We start from the raw sequence: 18,111 nt of genomic DNA, 5'->3' as shown, positions 1-18,111 counted from the left end.
CAGCGCCGCGGCCACGGGCTCCCGCCCACCCGTTCCCATGGCAACGCCCCCTCTCTATGGTAAAAAAAATCAGGGCGGGGCGACAACTGCGCTTCCGCCCTCTGTCCCGTCCCCCGAGCGGCGCACACTGCACATGCGCCAAAGGCTCCGCCCTGCGCTGTCACCGCCCGCCTGGCCATATAAGGGCGGGGCGGACACGCGCGCGGTTTGTACGCAGGCGCGGTGGGCGGGGCGCGGCGTGCGGCGCATGCGTAGTGCGGAGCCCGCCCCGGCTGAGGCGAGTGTCGGGCGCCCGGTGAGCGGGGCGGGGCGGCGGGACCGCGGGTTGGACCGGGCTGGGCCGCGCTCCCCGTCCCGCTCGGGGCCCGCTGGGGCAGCGGGTGGGCCGGGGGTTGCGGCGGGGCCTGGCGCTCCCCTCGGCCAGGCGGGCCCGGGGCTGTGGCGGGGCGGCCCCCGCGCAGGCCGCGGGAGGGACGCGCTGCCCCCGCTCCTCACGCAGCGCAGGGCGAGCGGGGCCGCCCGGCCGGGAGCGGGGACACCGCACCCGCTGCGCCCCGAGGGCCTCCTTCCCCGGGAGGGGCTGCGGCCCGGCCGGTGTCCGGGCTGGGGGTGCGGAGTGGGGCGACCCTCCCGCCAGCCCCGGGGTCTGGGAGCCCGACACAGGCGCAGCCCGCACTGCCGTCTGGGACTGGGGGGTCTCTGGTCCCTCTTGGTGGGTCGGGGCCACCCTGGCTCCCTTGGGCTCCTTTTCTCAGTGGTTACGTTTGAACAATTTTCTCTATTAAATGACCCTGAATGGTTTTTCTGTGCTACAAACCCAGTTAAGTGTGTTGGAAAGGCAGAGTGTTTCAGCTCAGCAGCGATGCCACGTGAGGAGCTGTGTCTGCTGGGACCTGCGGTGGCATCTCTGGGAAGCCCCAGCCTAGTGGGGGCTTATGGGGTCACTTTGCTTTGGGTCCTCACTCCTTCACCATCAGCGTCCTGGCAGGGAGGTGACAGACTGGCAGCCCCGACCCCCAGCTCTGTGAACAAGGACACGTTGCTCCAGCCCTTCGTTTTGTTTCAGAATCAAGTTACATTCTGAAAGAAGACGACTGTGGGGCTTTTAGTGGTGAACTCCTCAGTTTGTCTAGTTCTGGTCAGTCAGAGATGTTTTAGTAGCCAAAATATCTGCAACACTTTTATATTTCCTTCAGCAGGAGCCTCCTGGGGCAGGACTGGGCTGTGCAGCTCCCACTGAAGGGGGTGAATTGAGACCGGGGGGGTTCACATGCAGGGGTCGTGGTTAGAGCCCTGAAAAACTCCTTTTTCCTCCTGTTTCATACCCAGGAGAGCAGCAGAAAAGCTCTTTGACTTCTTGTCTATCAAGTCATATAACTTCTCTTTTTTTGTTGTTTTTAAAGTTACAAGAAATAAGAAGACCTGCTGGCAGCCTCTGGGAATGGCCGACCAGAAGCGCCTCGCCTACTCCATCATCCAGTTCCTCCATGACCAGCTCCAGAACGGGGGGATGTCTCCAGACGCTCAGGAGAGTTTAGAAGGTTGGTGATTGTGCGTGCGCTTCCCTGTTAATGTATCTGGATCCGTCAGCCCAACACTGGGAGGAATTTGTGTGCTCTGGAACTCTCCTCAACCTCTTTCTTGGCTGGGCTATTCCCTACATCAAAGCTCGCTCAAGATTTGAAATTAATTTGTCACCTTGGGGAAGTATCTGGGGTGCTAGGGATGCGATTGCCCAGCTGACTTCTTGTTATCTCTTTTAAAAGCAGATTAGCTTGAGGACAGGATCAAAAACCTCCCTGACCCTGGCTTTGTGACTTGCAAGTTCTGCCTTAAATAAGGCGGAGCCAGGAGGTGATGTAGTATAAAACAACTTGGTTGTTTTGTGGAAGTGTTTTTCACTTGTGGAGTACTTTTCCCATGCTGCTGTTAAAATGCTTTTCCGCTGCACACTCTGGAGTGTTTACATAGATGTTTTTCAGAGGGCTTCACTGGTAACAAGAGCACGTTGATCTCAAAAGATCTACTTAAGGAGCTTAAGCTTTAGTCTTTGGCCTGTACATTTGCTCCGCTGAAAGAGCAGAGGAACATCTCGGAGCGGTGGGCGCGTTTGAGAGTGAGCTGGAGGCGGGGGGTATTTATTATTTTGGACTGTAAAATATGGCATGAGAGCTCTGCAGCACTGAGCTCTGCCGTGTTACTGGGGGTCCCTGCACTGGGAGCAGCTTCCCAGCCCGGTGCCAGGTGAGGAAGGAGGTGGTTGATCTCTGCGTGGCCACCCTCTGGCAAGTGAAAAATCCAGATGTCTCCTTGCTCTGTGCCACCTGCAGCTGTGGGAAGGTTGGGAAAACCCAAATCTGGTTCACTTCTGCCCAAGTCTGGTTCACTTCTGCCCCAGCACCTGCTCTGCAGTCACCTGAGAGGGTGGGATTCAATCCAGGAGCCTCCAGAGTTGAGCTTTGCCCAGCTCTGAGGTTTTGGCTAGTTTGAGGATGTGGCCCATACATCCAGCCCGGTGTGTGGAAGTGTGTGGTTTAGGGTTGGGGATTTTTCCCCCTGGTATGTTCAACGGTAAGAAATTCAGGTATTATGTGAGGAGGCCAAGTAATTAGATAGAATGAGGAAAGCTAATTGCCTGCCTTTTCTTGCCCAGTGGCCATCCAGTGCCTAGAGACAGCGTTTGGGGTCTCGATGGAAGACCAAGGCCTCGCTGTGTCCCAGACTCTTCCTGAAATATTTGAAGCTGCTGTAGGAAAGGTGAGCGAGCGCCCTGAAATATGTGCTGAATTTCCATTTAAGCAACGAGCTCTGTGTGATTCTGGTGGTGATGCTGCCCGCTTGGAGGTGTGTGGGAGTGACAAGTTTTGGGCTTGAGGAGCCGGCGCTGGGAAGGGGGAGGTTTGGTACATTGCGGTGGGAGCCCTTCTTGCAGCGTTCTCCCTTTCCTTGTAAGGAGCCTGAACACCTCCGAACAAATTCGGAGCCCGTCACCCCCTCGGAAGATGACATAGCTGAAGCAGAAAGACTCAAGACTGAAGGTAACCTCCTCTGGAGCTGGTGTATAATGAGGCTGAGATGATAATGAGGAGGGAAGCTTAATTTACTGAGCACCTGGGGGATGCTTGGAATGGGGAGAAAAAAGCAAATGGGATCAGTCCTTCCATTTCTGCGTGTTCCTCAGCTTGTGCTGCGGGAGCGTGTGTAGGTTGCAATAATTTAGCTGCCACGGAGCCCAGGCAGAAGCTGGGTCAGCGTTTTGCATCCCGAGCAGCCCGTGCTGGGGAGAACAGCCCGTCCTTCCCGCTGAGCTCTCCTCTGCGCTGCCTTTTCTGTGCTGCGCCAGAGCGCGATGGGCACTGGAGCACGATGGGGAGCTCTGGCAGAGCCGTGTCCCGTCCCTGAGGGGCTTGCGGAGTGGGACAGCCTGGAATTGCCCAGGTGACGTCCCCTCCCTCGCTGCCGAGGGTTTGATTGACCAGCAACACTTGCAAGCTGCTGCTTGTTCTGTTTTCTTAAGGAGAGCAGAGATCCTGCTGCCTTTGTCTCCGTTTTTCGCTTGTTAATGAGCCTTTCTGCCGTCTTTTTAGGAAATGAGCAAATGAAAGCAGAAAACTTTGAAGCTGCTGTGTCTTTCTATGGAAAAGCAATTGAATTAAATCCATCCAACGCCGTGTATTTTTGCAACAGGTACCAGTTATCTTTCTCCACCCTTGTACACCTGTGTTTTTGTTCTGCTACTTAAATCCAAGACTCTTGTGTGGTCAAAATCCCTTTTTTACAGTTCTGTGTGTTCTGTTCTTTGCCCTTTGTGTGGCTTTTTAAGCTCATGGTGACACGCTTTCCTGCGCCTCCTGCCAGTGTGTGCCCTGGCGTCTCTAGATAGGACATGGGTGTGGAAACAACCTCGATTAGGCGCTTGAGGAGACAGAAAGATGCCAAGAAATGCTGTCTGCGTTCACGCAGTTCACTCCGGGTGGGACGGAGAGCCCGGGTTTGAGAGGCTGCGTTGATAATAAAAACAAAGGAGCAAAATGAGACACGTTGAAGCGTCGGTACTGAGAATTACAAGTTAATGTGCATGCAAAATGGGTACACGAGTGAATTTTTTTTCGAAGTGTTTTGAAAGTTTGCGGGAAGGCAATTGTTGAACAAAACAGACTTTGAATGGAGATTTGGTTTGGTTATCTGCTTATCCTGAGTAACTGCACACAGCTGGCTACACAAAGAACTTCTCTGTGCACCCGCTGCTGGGGTGCTGAGGGGTTTCTTGGGGCGAGGAGCTCCAGTGGGTGGATTAACCAGGTTTAGCTTTGGCTGCATGAAGGTGAGTCCAGGAGCTTTTGGGCGGGTGCCCTGAAGTTAAGAAGCATTGCGAGACTGACGCTTGATTGAGCCACGTTATGGCTTCCAACCAGTTTTCCCTCATTGTGCCTAAGAGATCAAGGTGTGAAGCAGCGGGAGATGGTTTGAGCAGGCGGGATGCTCGTGTGCCTGTGGAACTCGAGCTCTTCTTGGGAGGCGTGTGAGCAGGAGTGTTTGCAGTAGGAGCAGCACGTGGCGCTGAGTGTTTGGCCACCTGGATCTGTCACGTTCATGCCTGACGCTGCCTTGTATAGCGGGAGACAGGGAACAGGGGTGACCTTGACTGGCGTATTCAACCTGTTAAGTGTTTCCTGTGAATCTTTCTTCGTCTCCAGAGCTGCTGCCTACAGTAAACTAGGAAATTACGCCGGAGCGGTGAGAGACTGTGAAAGAGCCATAGGCATTGACCCAAACTACAGCAAAGCGTACGGCAGGATGGGGTAAGTCAGAGCAGTTGTTTTGTGCCAGATGTTTAATCTCCAAACGCCCGGTGGCAGCGATAGCACCGGTGGGGTGCTACCCTGGGGCGCCACGCGGAAATACCCAGGCAGGAGGGGCACTGAGTGCTTATCTGACTCTGGGACTTTCAATTTGCTTTCCACTTTACTAGCTTGGCCCTCTCCAGTTTAAATAAGCACACAGAAGCTGTCGTTTACTACAAAAAAGCCCTGGAGCTGGATCCAGACAACGACACGTACAAATCCAATCTGAAAATAGCCGAACAGAAAATGAAGGAGACCCCTAGTCCAGTAAGTTGTGAAACTAATGCTTGTTAAATGCGGGTATGATGAGAAAGAGGCTTCTTCATGTGTTAACAGGTGCTTAGAACAGAAATCTCGTTTGCAGAGGTGGTTAATGAGTCCTGCTGGGAGCATTTCCACTGAAATCCAGGGAGGGGAACTTTACTGCTCGAGCACAGTCACCTTGGGCGTGTTTGAAAGAGCTGGAAAATGAGCCTGATGAGAAGGGAGCGTTTCAAAATGCCAGTTTTGCCTTAAGCGAGTTTCTTAATTAAAGTCACTACTCCTAAAATCCAGCTGCTTTTTTTTTTTCTAGTGACCCATTAGCAATACCAAAGGGCATTTTAAATGGCTTTTTTTTGTTAGAAAGACTTTTTTTTCCTTAAGAAACGTGAAGCTTTCTGGGCCAGAAAGCTGCTGTGACTGCACTGCTCACTGCTCCGCGCAGGAACGTGTTAGTTTATCCTTCTGAAAGGGGTTTTAGTTTTTGGAGGAGTGTGTTAATTTGGTGGTTGTGATGGGTTACAGTTCAGTGCCCTCTGACTCCTTAGTGAACCAGATCCCCGAGACTCTGATTTACAGAAAGGCTCCGAACATGTGGACAGAGCCCCTTCCCTCTGTCCTGGTGTAAGGGCCGGATTCTGATAGCACTGGGAGTAAAGTATTAACGAAGTGTTCATTGTGACGTGCGTGGGAAAGTGAGGGGACGTCACCATCTGCCTGTGGTTTCTTTCTTCTCACAGACCGGAGGCCCAGGAGGATTCGATTTAGCGGGTTTGCTGAACAACCCCGGCTTCATGAGTATGGTAAATGTGGACACAGACCGTGACCAGCTCGTGTCCAGTCTGTTTTGGGGGGAAATGTGTTGGTACGCGGCGTGGGGACCTCCTGTGTCTGTTTGGCAGATTTGTTTTCGTTTAACTTCTCGGTTGCTTTGAGGAAACTGTGCTTGTGTCTCATTAAGGTCAAGTAAAAAGCCAGTGACTTCTTCACAGGCTTCTCCCTGCGGAACAGGGGCCTGTTCTGCCCTGCCAGCCTCGTCCTGTGCTTCTCCCAACTATTTTTGTCCTATTGAGCTGTTTCCAAGTATTTCTGCCTTGGCTTTGTTCGCAGTTGAATGGCACAGCATCTGCGCATCTACCCAGTCATTTCTGACTAAATAGGGTGTTATTTTTTCTCTCCCCTCTCTAAATAGGCATCGAACCTAATGAACAACCCACAAGTACAACAGCTGTAAGTTTGGTTTCCTCTTTGAGTCGCTGCTTTGGGGCTCTGCGTGTGTTCAATGTTTCCAGTAGGGCTGAACTGGTGGGAGGGGGAGCAGCTGTTAAACCAGTTGCCCAAACTGATGTGTGTTTTGGGTACTCTGAGCTGTGCTGAAGCGGGATCCTGGTAAAAACGTTTGCAAAAGGGAGGCAGGACAGGTCTGGGCACTGGGATTGGGTTTGGGAAGCTTGGGGTCAGCTGGGCTCTGCTGCACAGTGTTTCTGTGAGCTGGAGTTGGCTCCATCTGCGTTACAATGAGAATATTTCCATTATTTGTGCTACAGGGTCATGAGAATCAACTCGCAACGTTTGTGAGATGCTTAGATAATATAAAGTCTCTTTTTTTATCTTTCCCGCTCTGAGCAATGACTCTTTATTTCCACAGCATGTCCGGGATGATTTCTGGTGGCCACAACACCATGGGAGCCGCAGGCACCAGCCCCTCCACAAACGATCTCGCCAGCCTCATACAGGCGTGAGTCGGGAGCTGGGGGTTTCTTGTCGCCTTGGGCACTAAATGCATTTGGGGTTCTTCTGGAAGAAAAGTGGAACCTTAATTTAACAGCTGAGGAAGGCTGAGATGTTGGGTGAAGTGCTGTCTCTGTCCATGGGGTGAACTGCTTGTTAGAGGGGAGTTCCGGCAGCTGCTGGAGAGAACGTCCTCGCAGCAGCCCCTGTTGGTGTGTGAACGCTGACGGGACCGTTGCTCCTTCTCCCCAGGGGCCAGCAGTTCGCTCAGCAGATGCAGCAGCAGAATCCTGAGCTAATAGAGCAGCTACGAAGCCAGATCAGGAGTCGAACTCCAAGTGCCAGTAACGAAGATCAGCAGGAATGAGCACTCCAGGTGAGGCTGTAGCTGCGAGCGCCGCTGGTTTGGGGCCAGCTGAGAGGGAACTGGTGTATTTGGCTGCGATATCTGTATTCCGCCTTCATTTAGCGGTTTGGACGGGGTTCTCTGCACCGGTACTGCTGGTGCTGAGCCTTGGACGTGGTGAATAAGAACTTCCCTCGCACATTGTGTGACTGACAGACGAGTTTCATTATCTAGTGTTCAAAAGAGGCGCTTTATTTTCACAAAAATTGAATGTGCCAATGTCTTGTCTTCCTGTCTCTGCAGTGCAGTCCCTGGGAACTATGTTCTTTGCTTTAAAAACTGGAAGCCATGTGCGTGTTGCCATTTCTTGAGTTGGAAGTGTCCAAGAGGGGGAAAAAATAATGGAAAAACAAAATACTTTCTATGACCTGCATGTTAAAGACAGATTCACGCTTTTTGTTTCCCTCCAGTCTTCATCCCCGCTCCTCCCTCTCAGCCTTTCCCTTAGTCTTTTATTTTTCCTTCTGGAAGATCTGAGCTGAACACGAACCAGCATCAACAGCCTTTCTAAAGAGACTCAGAAAATCAACTCCGCTGTTACATTTCTATGTTATTTGCTACATGGGAATTTTTTAACCAGTTTTTTGAAGAACGATGCGCTCTTCACTACCGGACGTCTTTAATTTCCTGCCCACGCGCCACTTCCGAGAAGTGTTCAGGTCCTACCGAGCCCCATCCTGCCCCGGCCCGTCCTGCCTGCTCCGAGCCGGTAGCGTTTGAACACTCTGGAGATCACGGGATCTTCTCGCCTCTGGGAACAGGGTTTCAGTTGATTTTTAGGTTCTCATTCAGGTCTGTAGCAGCACTGCCAGCGTTGTTAGTACCCAGAATTCGGTTATCGCCTCGCAAAGGTCAGTGTAAATGTGTTGGGGGATCAGGACTGGCTGGGCAGAACCTGCCCGTGTGCGACTCTTCCCCCTTCTTGGCTCCTGACAAAACTTGTCTAGTGTTTAGTAATTATGGCTATGTTGTCGGAATGATCCAATCTGTTAACTAGTCAGGTGGTCATTAAGGAAGATACGATGTTTTTGGTGTTTAAAAGGAGGTTTTTTTCTGCTTTTTTTAATCTTTTATGCATGTTAGTAATCAACCTGGTTGACTGTGCTAAGGGTAGGGATAGAGGGCATGGGAGTAGAGAGCAGAAGGAATAAAAATGCTGCTTGGATAGTGAGAAATCAAGCGGCTGCTGGTTCAGCGTGTGGGAATGAATGGTGAGGAGCGGTTACACCTCGGTGTAAATTGTGTGGGATGAGGGAAAAGCTCCTGCAGCCGAGTCCAGCGACCCGCAGCCCCTCTGGTTACCACGTCCTTCGCTGGGTGAACAGGAGGCTCTGGCATGTTCCCTAGAAGCCACCAGTTGAAGCCAGAGACTTTTCTATCACTCTCAGAACCGTTTTTAAAGTAGTTACTCGATCGTAGCGGGGACGCTGATGTTCACAGGAGGCGGGAGGTGGATAACGCCCTTTCGGGAGCCCCGGTGGTGCGAGCGAGCAGGTATCTTTGATTAATATCCAAAAACATGATTTGTAAATGCTCCATAAAGTAATATGTGGTTAATGTAACTTGTGAAGAATAAACTATTTGGACACTTTCTTTGTTATCCCTCTCGCCCAGGTGACTGAGCATGTGCAGGTTGCGGCTCCAGCTGCTGCCGGGCTCAACCTACAGATGGGTTTTATCCAGTTTTTCCAGGTTTTTGGCCTTTTCCTGCTGAAATGCTCCTCCTGGGTATCTCTGCAGCGCAGAACAGGAGCCGTTCCTTTCCCTGGCTGCCTCCCCTGCTCCTTTAAATTCCCTCCATCTGTTCTGTGTGACCTGACAAGGGGAAAAGTTTTGGGGCTGTGGAACAGCGTGGAGAGAAAACGCTCAGTAATGATTGAAAAGAAGGAAACTGGGGGGATTTTTCCTCCTTTTTTTCCGATAATTTCAGGGCTGTTCCCCTTTCTCTTTGCCCTCCTTGCCCTGTTGTAGCTGTAGCTCTACTTCCTCATGTCTTTTCATGATGATTGATGGTGTAGTTTTGGGGTTCGTTCTGTTTTTTTTTTTGTTTGGGGGTGGGTTTTTTTGCTTTGTGGGGTTTTTTGGGGTTTAGTTTTGGTTTTTATTGATACCACTGAGTTCAACGTGCATCTCCGAGGGGAGGTGCTCCTGGGAGGCTGCGGCTGGTCCTTGATTGGGGAGGATGGACCACCTGGGTTTTGGTGATTCTGTGGCGAAAACAAACTGTTTGGGGCTTTTTTTGTTGGTGCCTTTTGGGGTTTTTTTTATTTAGGTTCATTTCTGCTCTGCTCGTAGCAGTTTGTGCTCATTTTAACCGGATTTACGTGTTTCTTTAACTAAAAACCCGCAGGAGCAGGGGCTTTTCCTTGCCCGCTTTGCCCGGTCCCGCCCCGGAACCCGCGGTCACGCTGCGCGTTTCGCGCGGCCGCTCTTCGCCGGCGCCCCGCACCGGACTGACGGGCGGCCCCGGCGGCCAATGAGCAGCCGGCTCTCCCGCCGCGGCCAATGGGAGGGCGTCGTGGGCGGGCGCTGCGGCGGGGGCTGCCCGGCCGGGCCGCGGGCGAGAGGAGGGGGCGGTTGCCGGGGTAACCGGGGTGGCGGTTGGTGGGGGGGGGGGCCGGGGCGGTTTCCTGAGGTAACGGCGGGGCCGGGGGGGCGCTGGGAGGCATTACCGGGTCACAGCGCGGCTGGGGGGCGGTCGCTGAGGTAACCGGGGCGGTTTGGGAGCGGGGTGACGGGTGGGGGGCTCAGGCTGCCCGTGGGGTCCGTGTGTCCCCGTCCCTGGGCCCTCCTGCCGGCTGACCCCTGTTTGAGTGGCCTGGGAGGAGCCCCCCTGCCCCCCTGGGCCGGGCTCGGGTGGATCCTGTTGCGGGATCGAGCGGTTTGTGTCGGTCCAGGTGCGGGTGTTTCAAACGAAACCTCTGAAAACTGGGGCCATGCTGGTCCTGCGATTCTTACACAGTTTGAAGTTGCCGTTTGCTGTAGGGAATTTTCTCTCTCGTGTGAGACGCTGCCTCTGTGGTTTCCGCTCGTTACTTTGGGGAATTAAGGCAATTCCTGGCACATGTTTTGGGGTGCAAGGTGCTGTTCTACACACCTGGTGCTTGTTTAGATAAACCTCCTGTTTTGGTCCCGTCCCCAGGCTCGGAGCCCAGGAGCAGTTTTCCCTGCAGCCCCGTGCGCTGCCAGCCCGTGTCCCCGCTCTGACAGCGGCCACGGGGGCCCCAGCAGCCGCCATCGCGGGAACGTGCACCGGGAGGCGCGATGAAGGTCGTGGTGGCCAAGGTGCTGTGTCTGCTGGGCATCTGCGTCCTCATGCTGGCCGGGTCCCTCCTCCCCGTCAAGATAATTGATGCCGATTACGAGAAAGCTCATCGCTCCAGGAAGGTCCTGGCCCTCTGCAATTCTTTTGGAGGAGGGGTCTTCCTGGCCACCTGCTTCAACGCCTTGCTGCCTGCTGTGAGGGAAAAGGTAACTCCTGATGAGCAACGTTAATGAGTTTGTGCTGACATATGTTATAGACCCCTGTGTGTAGGGGAGCACCCTCCCTTCTCCTGCCCTGCAGGGGCCCAGGCCCCCAGAGCTCTGTCTGTGCAGAAATGAAGGGGAAGGGTCTGTGTCTTGCTCAGGTGGCCCATGAAGCCTCCTCAGAAGCGTCTACAAGGATGTTAAAGCATCACGGATCAACTGAGTGTCTGTTTGGAGTTGTGTGGCCACAACAGGAATATTTTCCTTTAGGAGCGATTGATTCACTGTGGGTTTTTTTGCTTCTTTCCAGCTTGATGAAGTTCTCAGGCAGGGGAACGTGACCATGGACTACCCGGTGGCCGAGACCATCATGATGGTCGGCTTCTTCGTGACGGTCTTTGTGGAGCAGCTCGTCTTGACCTTCCAGAAGGAAAAACCCTCTTTCATTGACCTGGAGACCTTCAACGCCGGCTCGGACGTCGGGAGCGACTCCGAATATGAGAGTCCCTTCATCGCCTCTTCGCGAGGACGCCCGTTGTACGGTGACCACGCTCACCACAGCCACGGCCTGAACATCCAGCAGCTGTCCCGCTCCAGCCCCCTGCGGCTCGTCGGGCTGGTCTTTGCCCTGTGCACACACTCCATCTTCGAGGGCCTGGCCCTGGGCTTGCAGGAGGAGGGCGGCAAAGTCGTCAGCTTGTTCCTGGGAGTCGCCATTCACGAGACGCTGGTGGCCGTGGCGCTGGGCGTCAGCATGGCCAGGAGCTCGTTGCCGCTGAAGGACGCGGTGAAGATGGCGGTGACCGTGAGCCTGATGATCCCCCTGGGCATTTCCATTGGGTTGGGGATCGAGAGCGCCCAAAACGCAGCCAGCAGCATTACATCCCTGCTCCTGCAAGGCATCGCAGCGGGCACTTTCCTGTTCATCACCTTCTTTGAGATCCTCGCGAAGGAGCTGGAAGACAAGAACGACCGGCTCTTGAAGGTTCTGTGCCTGGTGCTGGGCTACGCGGCTCTGGCCGGGCTGGTCGTCCTCAAGTGGTGAGCAGGGGAGCGACGAGAAGCAAAACTCAGCTCCTTCCCCTGCGAACGTGCCGAGCTGAGCCCCCTTTCCGCCCAGGGCGACACTGAAGCTCAACGGCCGAGCGGAACATCACAGCCCGGGTGCTATTTCAATATCGACCTGAAGAAGGAGAATTTCCTCCTGTGCGCTCAGAGGGAGATAAAAGTGAGGGGTGTCCTGGTGTGGGTGCTGTGAGGTGCTGTCCCTGCCCGCTGGCGCTGCCGGCGCAGCAGCTTGTGCAGAGATTAGCTGACACAAATGTTAAGAACCTGTTTTTCGGGCTCTTGCCAGAGCTCCTCACGCGGTGGCTTCGTGGTGACCCATAGAGCTGCCCCCCTGTCGCACCCCCAGCCGAGACTCCCCGTCCTTCCCCCTCGTGCTCTGGGCAGGTGAGAAACAATAACAGAAATAAAATCAGAAGCAGGTGCAATCAGAGCTTGCACAGCTGCACTAAGCTGCTTTTGTCAGCTTAGTTTTGAGCAAAACCTGCCTGTAAGAGCTGCCAAAAATAACCGCCCCCCCAGGGCACGAGGTGTGCCCCCGCTGCCCCAGCACAGCTCCCAGTTCAACCAGCTCTGGGAGCTCTCGGTTCTCAGTGATTAACAGACGAAACAAGGCTGGGCTGCTCCCCGCTTCCTTCTCTCATCTCATCCATATGTTGAGCATCCCCTGAAGAAAACCTCCTGCTAATAGATCAGTTAATGTATCGCTTGAAAATCCTCACGGCCCCTCCACAGCAGAGCCGGGGATGCGTTAAGTTGTAAGAAAAAGGCAGCAGCAATTCCCAGGATTAATATTTGTAGGACAAACGCTCGTGTTTGGATGGTTTGCAGTGAAATGGGTTTAGCTGACACCAGCAAACGCGTTTTGGGGGCTCACGTGGCCGCGCTGCGCGACTGAGGCTCCGCAGGGCCCGTTGTCGGTGTTTTCAAAGCAGAGCGAGCGCTTCCCTGGGGCTTTATGAGCCGCTGGAAGGGCTGATTAGAGCCGCTCGCTGTCTCCCCGTGTCTCCGGAGCGCGTTCCCCGGGGAGGCTCAGCGTACTGCCGCTGCCCCCGTCATCCCTCGGCTTTGTCCTCCCCGCTGGCGAGCCGGGATCAGAGACCGGAGCCGGGAACCCGCGGCTGCGACACGAGAGCGGCTCCCGCTCCTCGCGGGGGATGCGTTTTAATTAGACGGAGCCTTCGCTTCTGCAGCGTCTTCCGCAGGCCCAGTGGAGCGTTGGGGAGCGCGGATGGAGTCGTGACGCCGGCTCAGCCCCGTCATCCTGATCCGAGGCGCGAGGGGGTGGATGAGACTGTGAAGCAGCATCTTGGAGGCAGCGGTTGGCTCCGCTGCAGCATATGGAGGCTGATGAGGATCATCTGACAGTTCCTGGTGCTCTGTATTTTAATTGCTGCAATGTACCAAAGTCAATTAATCTTGCTTGGAAAAACCTGGAGTGGAAGAGGGGGGAGGGAGGGTTATTTTAGGCCTCAGATGACACAAATGAGCAGGGCCTGATGAGAATGTAATTTGCCTCGACGTGGTAAAGCTCAGTGTGTTTTTCGCTCCCCGCAGGCAGCTCGTGCCCGGCAGCATCGCTGCTGTCGCGGGTTTCTCGGTGCCGGGGGGCAGATGGAGTGTGACACTGTGGGGGGGACACAGTGCCGAGTGTCCCCTGAGTTGTGGCCTCAGCCTCTATTTCTGCCGCTAGCGCTTCTTTTTGTAGAATGTATTTTTTCTCCCCATTTCTGGGCAAACAGGAGCGTCTCCCCTGTGCGGCCCCAAGGGTGTCGTGTATCCCCCGTCTCCTCTTCCTCATCCTCCCTGCGATCCTGGGGCTGATGCACCAAAGCCAAGACAAGCTGGTGATGGGAGGAGATTTCCTAACTAACCAGCACCCAAAAAATCAGCGGGATCTGCTGCTGGGAGGAGGGATTGGGGATCCCCTGTGGGGAGAAAGGGGCTGGACCCCCATCTCACCCCTTTTCTTCTTCTACTGGCATTGGGGATGAGGGAAAGCTGAGCTCTTGCTCTGTTCCTGGGGTTGCTCCCTAGTCCTGGGGGGGTTTATTCACCGAGGGTGCTGGAGCCCAGCACTGCTGGTTTGGTTTAGGGGTGGAGGAGGATGATCCGACCCCCTGCTCCCAATAAACCCTCTGCCCTTTTCCCCCTGTGTCCCTCCGTTCTTTGGAGTCCCCGTCACCGCGTCCCCAAGCTGGGCCAAGCCCCTGGGGTGGACAAACCCCATGGGGGTGCTTCTGGCCCCCCAGCCCCCCCCCCCTTGTCCCCGCTCGGCGTGGCTGTGACTCAGCCGGCAGCGTCCCCGTTGCGTCAGGCCGGCGGGGAGCTGGGGACTGAATGAACCGGAGGAGGAGCCGCAGCCAAAATGATGAAGGAAGCTCATTCATCCCCTCGCACGAGTAGTATCCGAGCGCTGGGGGGGCCGAGGGCTCCCCCGGGGGGGCTGCACGGCGGGAGGGGCTGCGGCTGCCAGCCGGGCCCTGTCCCCAAGGGAAGGCTGGTGTCCCCATGGGGAGAGGTGGCCGTGGCCCCCCCATTCCCGCTGGGTCCTTCTCAATGGGCTGCGTGTTGCCGCTGCGGGGGGGCCGCTGTGGCCCCCACTCCTCTGCCAGCAGCTATTAATAGTGGCTGCGGATTTTAATTGCTGCTGCTCAGGAGCGAGCGTGAGTCACGCAGCCCCCGGCCACTGTCCCCAACCTCGGCAGGGACCCGCCGCTTCCTGGGGTGCCCCCAGCCCCCCAATTCCCGGTGATGGAGACCCCGGGTTCCCCCAGGGCTCAGCTGGGGAGGTTGGCTGGGAGTCCCATGGCTGCCCCCCAAGTGTCGCCCAAGGAGCCCCAGTATGTCCCCTCACAGGGGGGCTGTGTCACAGGTGCTGCAGCGCTGCCCCCCGGGCCCCTCGGGGTTTTGGGGTTCCTGACCCTGCTCTGTCACAGCACCCACGGAGGGGACGCTGCAGGTGGGGACAGGGACCCCTGCGGTGGCACCGTGCACGGGCTCCTGCGCTGGCGTGACCCGGTGACAGTGCAGGCAGCTCCGTCCCCAAAGCCAGACCCCACTGCCAAAGCCACCCCCAGCTGCCACGGGGGCTTGTGACACCCTGTCACTGTGTCCGTCTGTCCTGTCTGTGTGTCCCTCTGTCCCCCGTCACCGTCTGTGGGTCTCTGTCCCCACCCATGTGTCCCTGCGTTCATCATCCCCATTTGCGCATCTGTGCCCCTCTTCGTGTCTGTCTGTGTTCCCACCTGTGCCCATGTCCATGTGCAGTCCCTGTCCGTGTGTCCCCATCGCTGTCCGTGTGTCCCCATCCCTGTCCGTGTGTCCCCAGCCCTGTCCATGCATCCCCATCACTGTCCGTATGTCCCCAGCCCTGTCCGTGGTCCCCATCACTGTCCGTGTGTCCCTGTCCGTGTGTCCCCATCGCTGTGCGTCCCCGTCTCTGCCCGTGTGTCCCGTCCCTCTCCGCCGCTGCCGCCGCCGGGTCCCGGAGCCGCTCGGGGCTGAGCCCGGGGGTCCGGCGGCCCCGGGCGGGGCGGGCGCGGCGGGCGGGGCCGCCAGCGGGGCGGGATCGGTTCTGCGGCGACCGCACCGCACCGAGCCGTGCCGAGCCGAGCCGGCCCCGCCGCACCGCGCCGGGCCGAGCCGCACCGAGCCGAGCCGGGCGCACCGGAGCCGCCGCACCGGGACCGCCCCGGGCCGGGCCATGCGCTGAGGCCGCCGCGCAGCCCGCAGCCAAGGGCGGATCCCGGGCAGGACACGGTGAGGCGGCGGCACCGCAATGCGACCGGCGCGCCGGGGGGTCGGGGGGAGCGGGGCCGGGGCAGCCGCCACCGGGGGGGGCGGGGGGTGTCCCCGGCAAGGGCAGGAGAGCGGAGCCGGGACCCCGGCCCGGGGCGGTGGGACCTTGGTCCTGTCCCTGCCCGCCATCCTCCCGTTCTGCTGCCTCCATCCTCCCTCTTCTCCTGCCTCCATCCTGCCCCTGCATCTCCATCTCCATCCTGCTCCTCCATCTCCATCATCTCCATCCTGCCCCTTCTCCCACCCCTCCACCTCCACCTTGCCCTGCCCCAGCCCCTCCACGCCAACCCCAGACCCCAACACCGGCTGCTCCATCTCCCCCAGCTCTGGGGCGCCGAGTGGGAGGATGCTGGGGGGGTTGCAGAGCCCCCCAGCAGCATCAGGCCCAGGCTGTGCCCCGGGCTGGCAGGTGGCCCCGTCCCCGGGAGCCGGGGGAGGCCGTGGTCCAGACCAGCAGGCGCAGAGGGACGTTTGGGGCTGAGGGGGACACTGGGCACAGGCCATGGGGCCTTTGGGCACCCTCGGGTGCTGGGAAGGCCCCATCCAGCCACGGCTCCTGCTCCGTCCCCGTTGCCCACGCACCAGTGACACCTCCGACCTGATGGGATCTGAGAGGGGCTTTTTTCTGCCGAGGGACCCCGTGATGTGACGAGCTCCGTGGGTGCCCGAGGCCACGGTGATGGGCTCCTTCCCCAGCTCCAGCCCCTTGCCCACCTCGCTCCCGGTGCCAGCCCCTCCCCGGGTGTTTGGGGACACGCTGGGGTATCGGGGCTGCCTGTGGGACCCCAACCCACTGGTGCCATGGGGTTGGGGATGCAGCAGCTGTGGGAAAGGGCTGGATGCCCTGGAGGCGCCTGGGGGCGAGGGGGCTGCCCGCGGCGCTTTGCTGTCCTCCCTTCCAGGCCGGCGGGTCCCTGAATTGAGGTTTCACACCCCTGGGCTGCATCCCTTGGGGGCACAAGCTGGGACCCTGCCCAGCCCTGCGCATCCCATGCGAGGGGGCACCGAGCTTTGGCAGCATGACAGTGGCCATGGGGGTGTCCAAACCTGGGCCACCAGCCCCTGGCCGTGCCCACGGCTCCCGCGCCGCCCTGGGGTGGGAGTGGAGTAGAGGGACAGCATGAGGGTGTCAGGCACAGTGCAGGGTGACAGGGTGACAGGGTGACGGCAGCACGGCAGGCACCGAGGTCTGTGTGTGAAATGGCACCTCTGTGCTCAGCAGGGAGAGCCAGAGGGGCCGTTCGGGGGCTCTGGGTGCCGCTGGGTCCTCAGCTGCCCCACGGGGCTGGTCCGGCTGCCCAGGGGCTCTGTGGGTCCTGTGGGGCCTGGCACGTCCCGCCTGCTCCGCTGCCCCGGCAGCCTCGGCCGCAGCTGCCGTGCCGGTGGCCGCGGTTCGGCCATATGGCCGCAGTGGGGGACTGGTAAAAATAGCAAATGCTGCTGCACCCCGGGTGGGCGGCGAGCGCGGTGCTGCCCCCGCTGCCCCGCAAGGGCGTCTCAAGGGCGTGGGGACCCAGGACCCCCAGCGGCATTGGCTCAGGAGCCGGGGCTGTGAGCCAGGCCGGGGGGCTGCCCCGTTCTCCCCCCGCGGGGGTCTGTGCCGCAGCCCCCGCTCCCGGTGTGACGCCTCCCTCTGCCCTGTCCCCCGCAGCAGCGGCAGCAGCATCTCCGGGGCAAGATGCCGGAGCAGAGCAACGACTACCGGGTGGTGGTGTTCGGCGCCGGCGGCGTGGGCAAGAGCTCGCTGGTGCTGCGCTTCGTCAAGGGGACCTTCCGGGACACCTACATCCCCACCATCGAGGACACGTATCGCCAGGTGATCAGCTGCGACAAGAGCGTCTGCACCCTGCAGATCACCGACACCACCGGCAGCCACCAGTTCCCGGCCATGCAGCGGCTCTCCATCTCCAAGGGCCATGCCTTCATCCTCGTCTTCTCCGTCACCAGCAAGCAGTCGCTGGAGGAGCTGAAGCCCATCTACCAACAGATCGTGCAGATCAAGGGCAGCGTGGAGAGCATCCCCATCATGCTGGTGGGCAACAAGTGCGACGAGACGCAGCGGGAGGTGGAGAGCAGGGAGGGGGAGGCCATGGCCAAGGAGTGGAAATGCGCCTTCATGGAGACCTCGGCCAAGATGAACTACAACGTCAAGGAGCTCTTCCAGGAGCTGCTCAACCTGGAGAAGAGGAGGAACGTCAGCCTCACCATCGACGGGAAGCGCTCCAGCAAGCAGAAGAGGACAGACAAAATCAAGGGGAAGTGCAGCATCATGTAGAACCCCAGACTGGTCCCCACCCCCCTCCGGTCCCCCTCCCGTCCCTCCCCTCACGACTGGACGTGGCATCGCAGCGGGGCCGTCCCCTCACCCTCTGTGCCATCACTGTGACTGTGCGGGGACGCCGCGGTGCCCGGGCTGCGCTCGCCCCGGCGCTGGGGGCCAAGACGGCGCGTCCTGCCGAGCCGAGGGGTGCACGGCGGGACCGGGGACACGTGGCCGGGGGGACGGGGACACCCCCCCCACACACACTCTGCAGC

At 58.0% G+C, this 18,111-nt stretch overlaps 3 protein-coding genes across 7 annotated transcripts; all 3 read left to right on the top strand.

The window, feature by feature from the left end:
• Nucleotides 1-282: 282 nt before the first annotated feature.
• SGTA (small glutamine rich tetratricopeptide repeat co-chaperone alpha) lies at nucleotides 283-10,497 on the top strand. Of its 4 annotated transcripts, none has more exons than XM_080359045.1 (12): nucleotides 283-295; nucleotides 1,404-1,541; nucleotides 2,654-2,757; nucleotides 2,954-3,038; nucleotides 3,588-3,687; nucleotides 4,698-4,802; nucleotides 4,973-5,111; nucleotides 5,846-5,908; nucleotides 6,298-6,335; nucleotides 6,754-6,843; nucleotides 7,089-7,212; nucleotides 7,486-9,037. In XM_080359045.1, the coding sequence occupies exons 2-11, from the start codon at nucleotides 1,442-1,444 to the stop codon at nucleotides 7,201-7,203; spliced, it is 939 nt and encodes a 312-aa protein (XP_080215171.1). In that variant the 5' UTR covers nucleotides 283-295; nucleotides 1,404-1,441; the 3' UTR covers nucleotides 7,204-7,212; nucleotides 7,486-9,037. The 4 variants fall into 4 exon arrangements, with proteins under 4 accessions (XP_080215171.1, XP_080215173.1, XP_080215172.1 ...); XM_080359047.1 differs by lacking the exons at nucleotides 283-295; nucleotides 7,486-9,037 and adding exons at nucleotides 554-1,138; nucleotides 10,385-10,497; XM_080359046.1 differs by lacking the exon at nucleotides 283-295 and adding an exon at nucleotides 555-1,138 and having other exon boundaries at nucleotides 7,653-9,039.
• Nucleotides 9,774-13,828, top strand: SLC39A3 (solute carrier family 39 member 3). Of its 2 annotated transcripts, XR_013923294.1 has the most exons (4): nucleotides 9,774-9,827; nucleotides 10,385-10,713; nucleotides 11,021-11,938; nucleotides 12,969-13,828. XR_013923294.1 is itself a non-coding variant. In XM_080359043.1 (3 exons), exons 2-3 carry the CDS (start codon nucleotides 10,507-10,509, stop codon nucleotides 11,753-11,755), a joined length of 942 nt encoding a protein of 313 aa, XP_080215169.1. In that variant the 5' UTR covers nucleotides 9,774-9,827; nucleotides 10,385-10,506; the 3' UTR covers nucleotides 11,756-13,828. The 2 variants fall into 2 exon arrangements, 1 of the variants encoding a protein (XP_080215169.1); XM_080359043.1 differs by having other exon boundaries at nucleotides 11,021-13,828.
• A 3,426-nt stretch (nucleotides 13,829-17,254) lies between these two features.
• DIRAS1 (DIRAS family GTPase 1) lies at nucleotides 17,255-17,851 on the top strand (the record flags this gene model as incomplete). The annotated part of the gene is made up of 1 exon (XM_080359380.1): nucleotides 17,255-17,851. One exon carries the CDS (start codon nucleotides 17,255-17,257, stop codon nucleotides 17,849-17,851), a length of 597 nt encoding a protein of 198 aa, XP_080215506.1.
• Nucleotides 17,852-18,111: the final 260 nt, after the last annotated feature.

Source organism: Nesoenas mayeri, assembly GCF_963082525.1.
Source record: "Nesoenas mayeri genome assembly, chromosome: 25".
Taxonomy (NCBI): domain Eukaryota; kingdom Metazoa; phylum Chordata; class Aves; order Columbiformes; family Columbidae; genus Nesoenas; species Nesoenas mayeri.
Note: the sequence above shows the minus strand (reverse complement) of the source record. Positions and strands in the feature narration are given on the sequence as shown.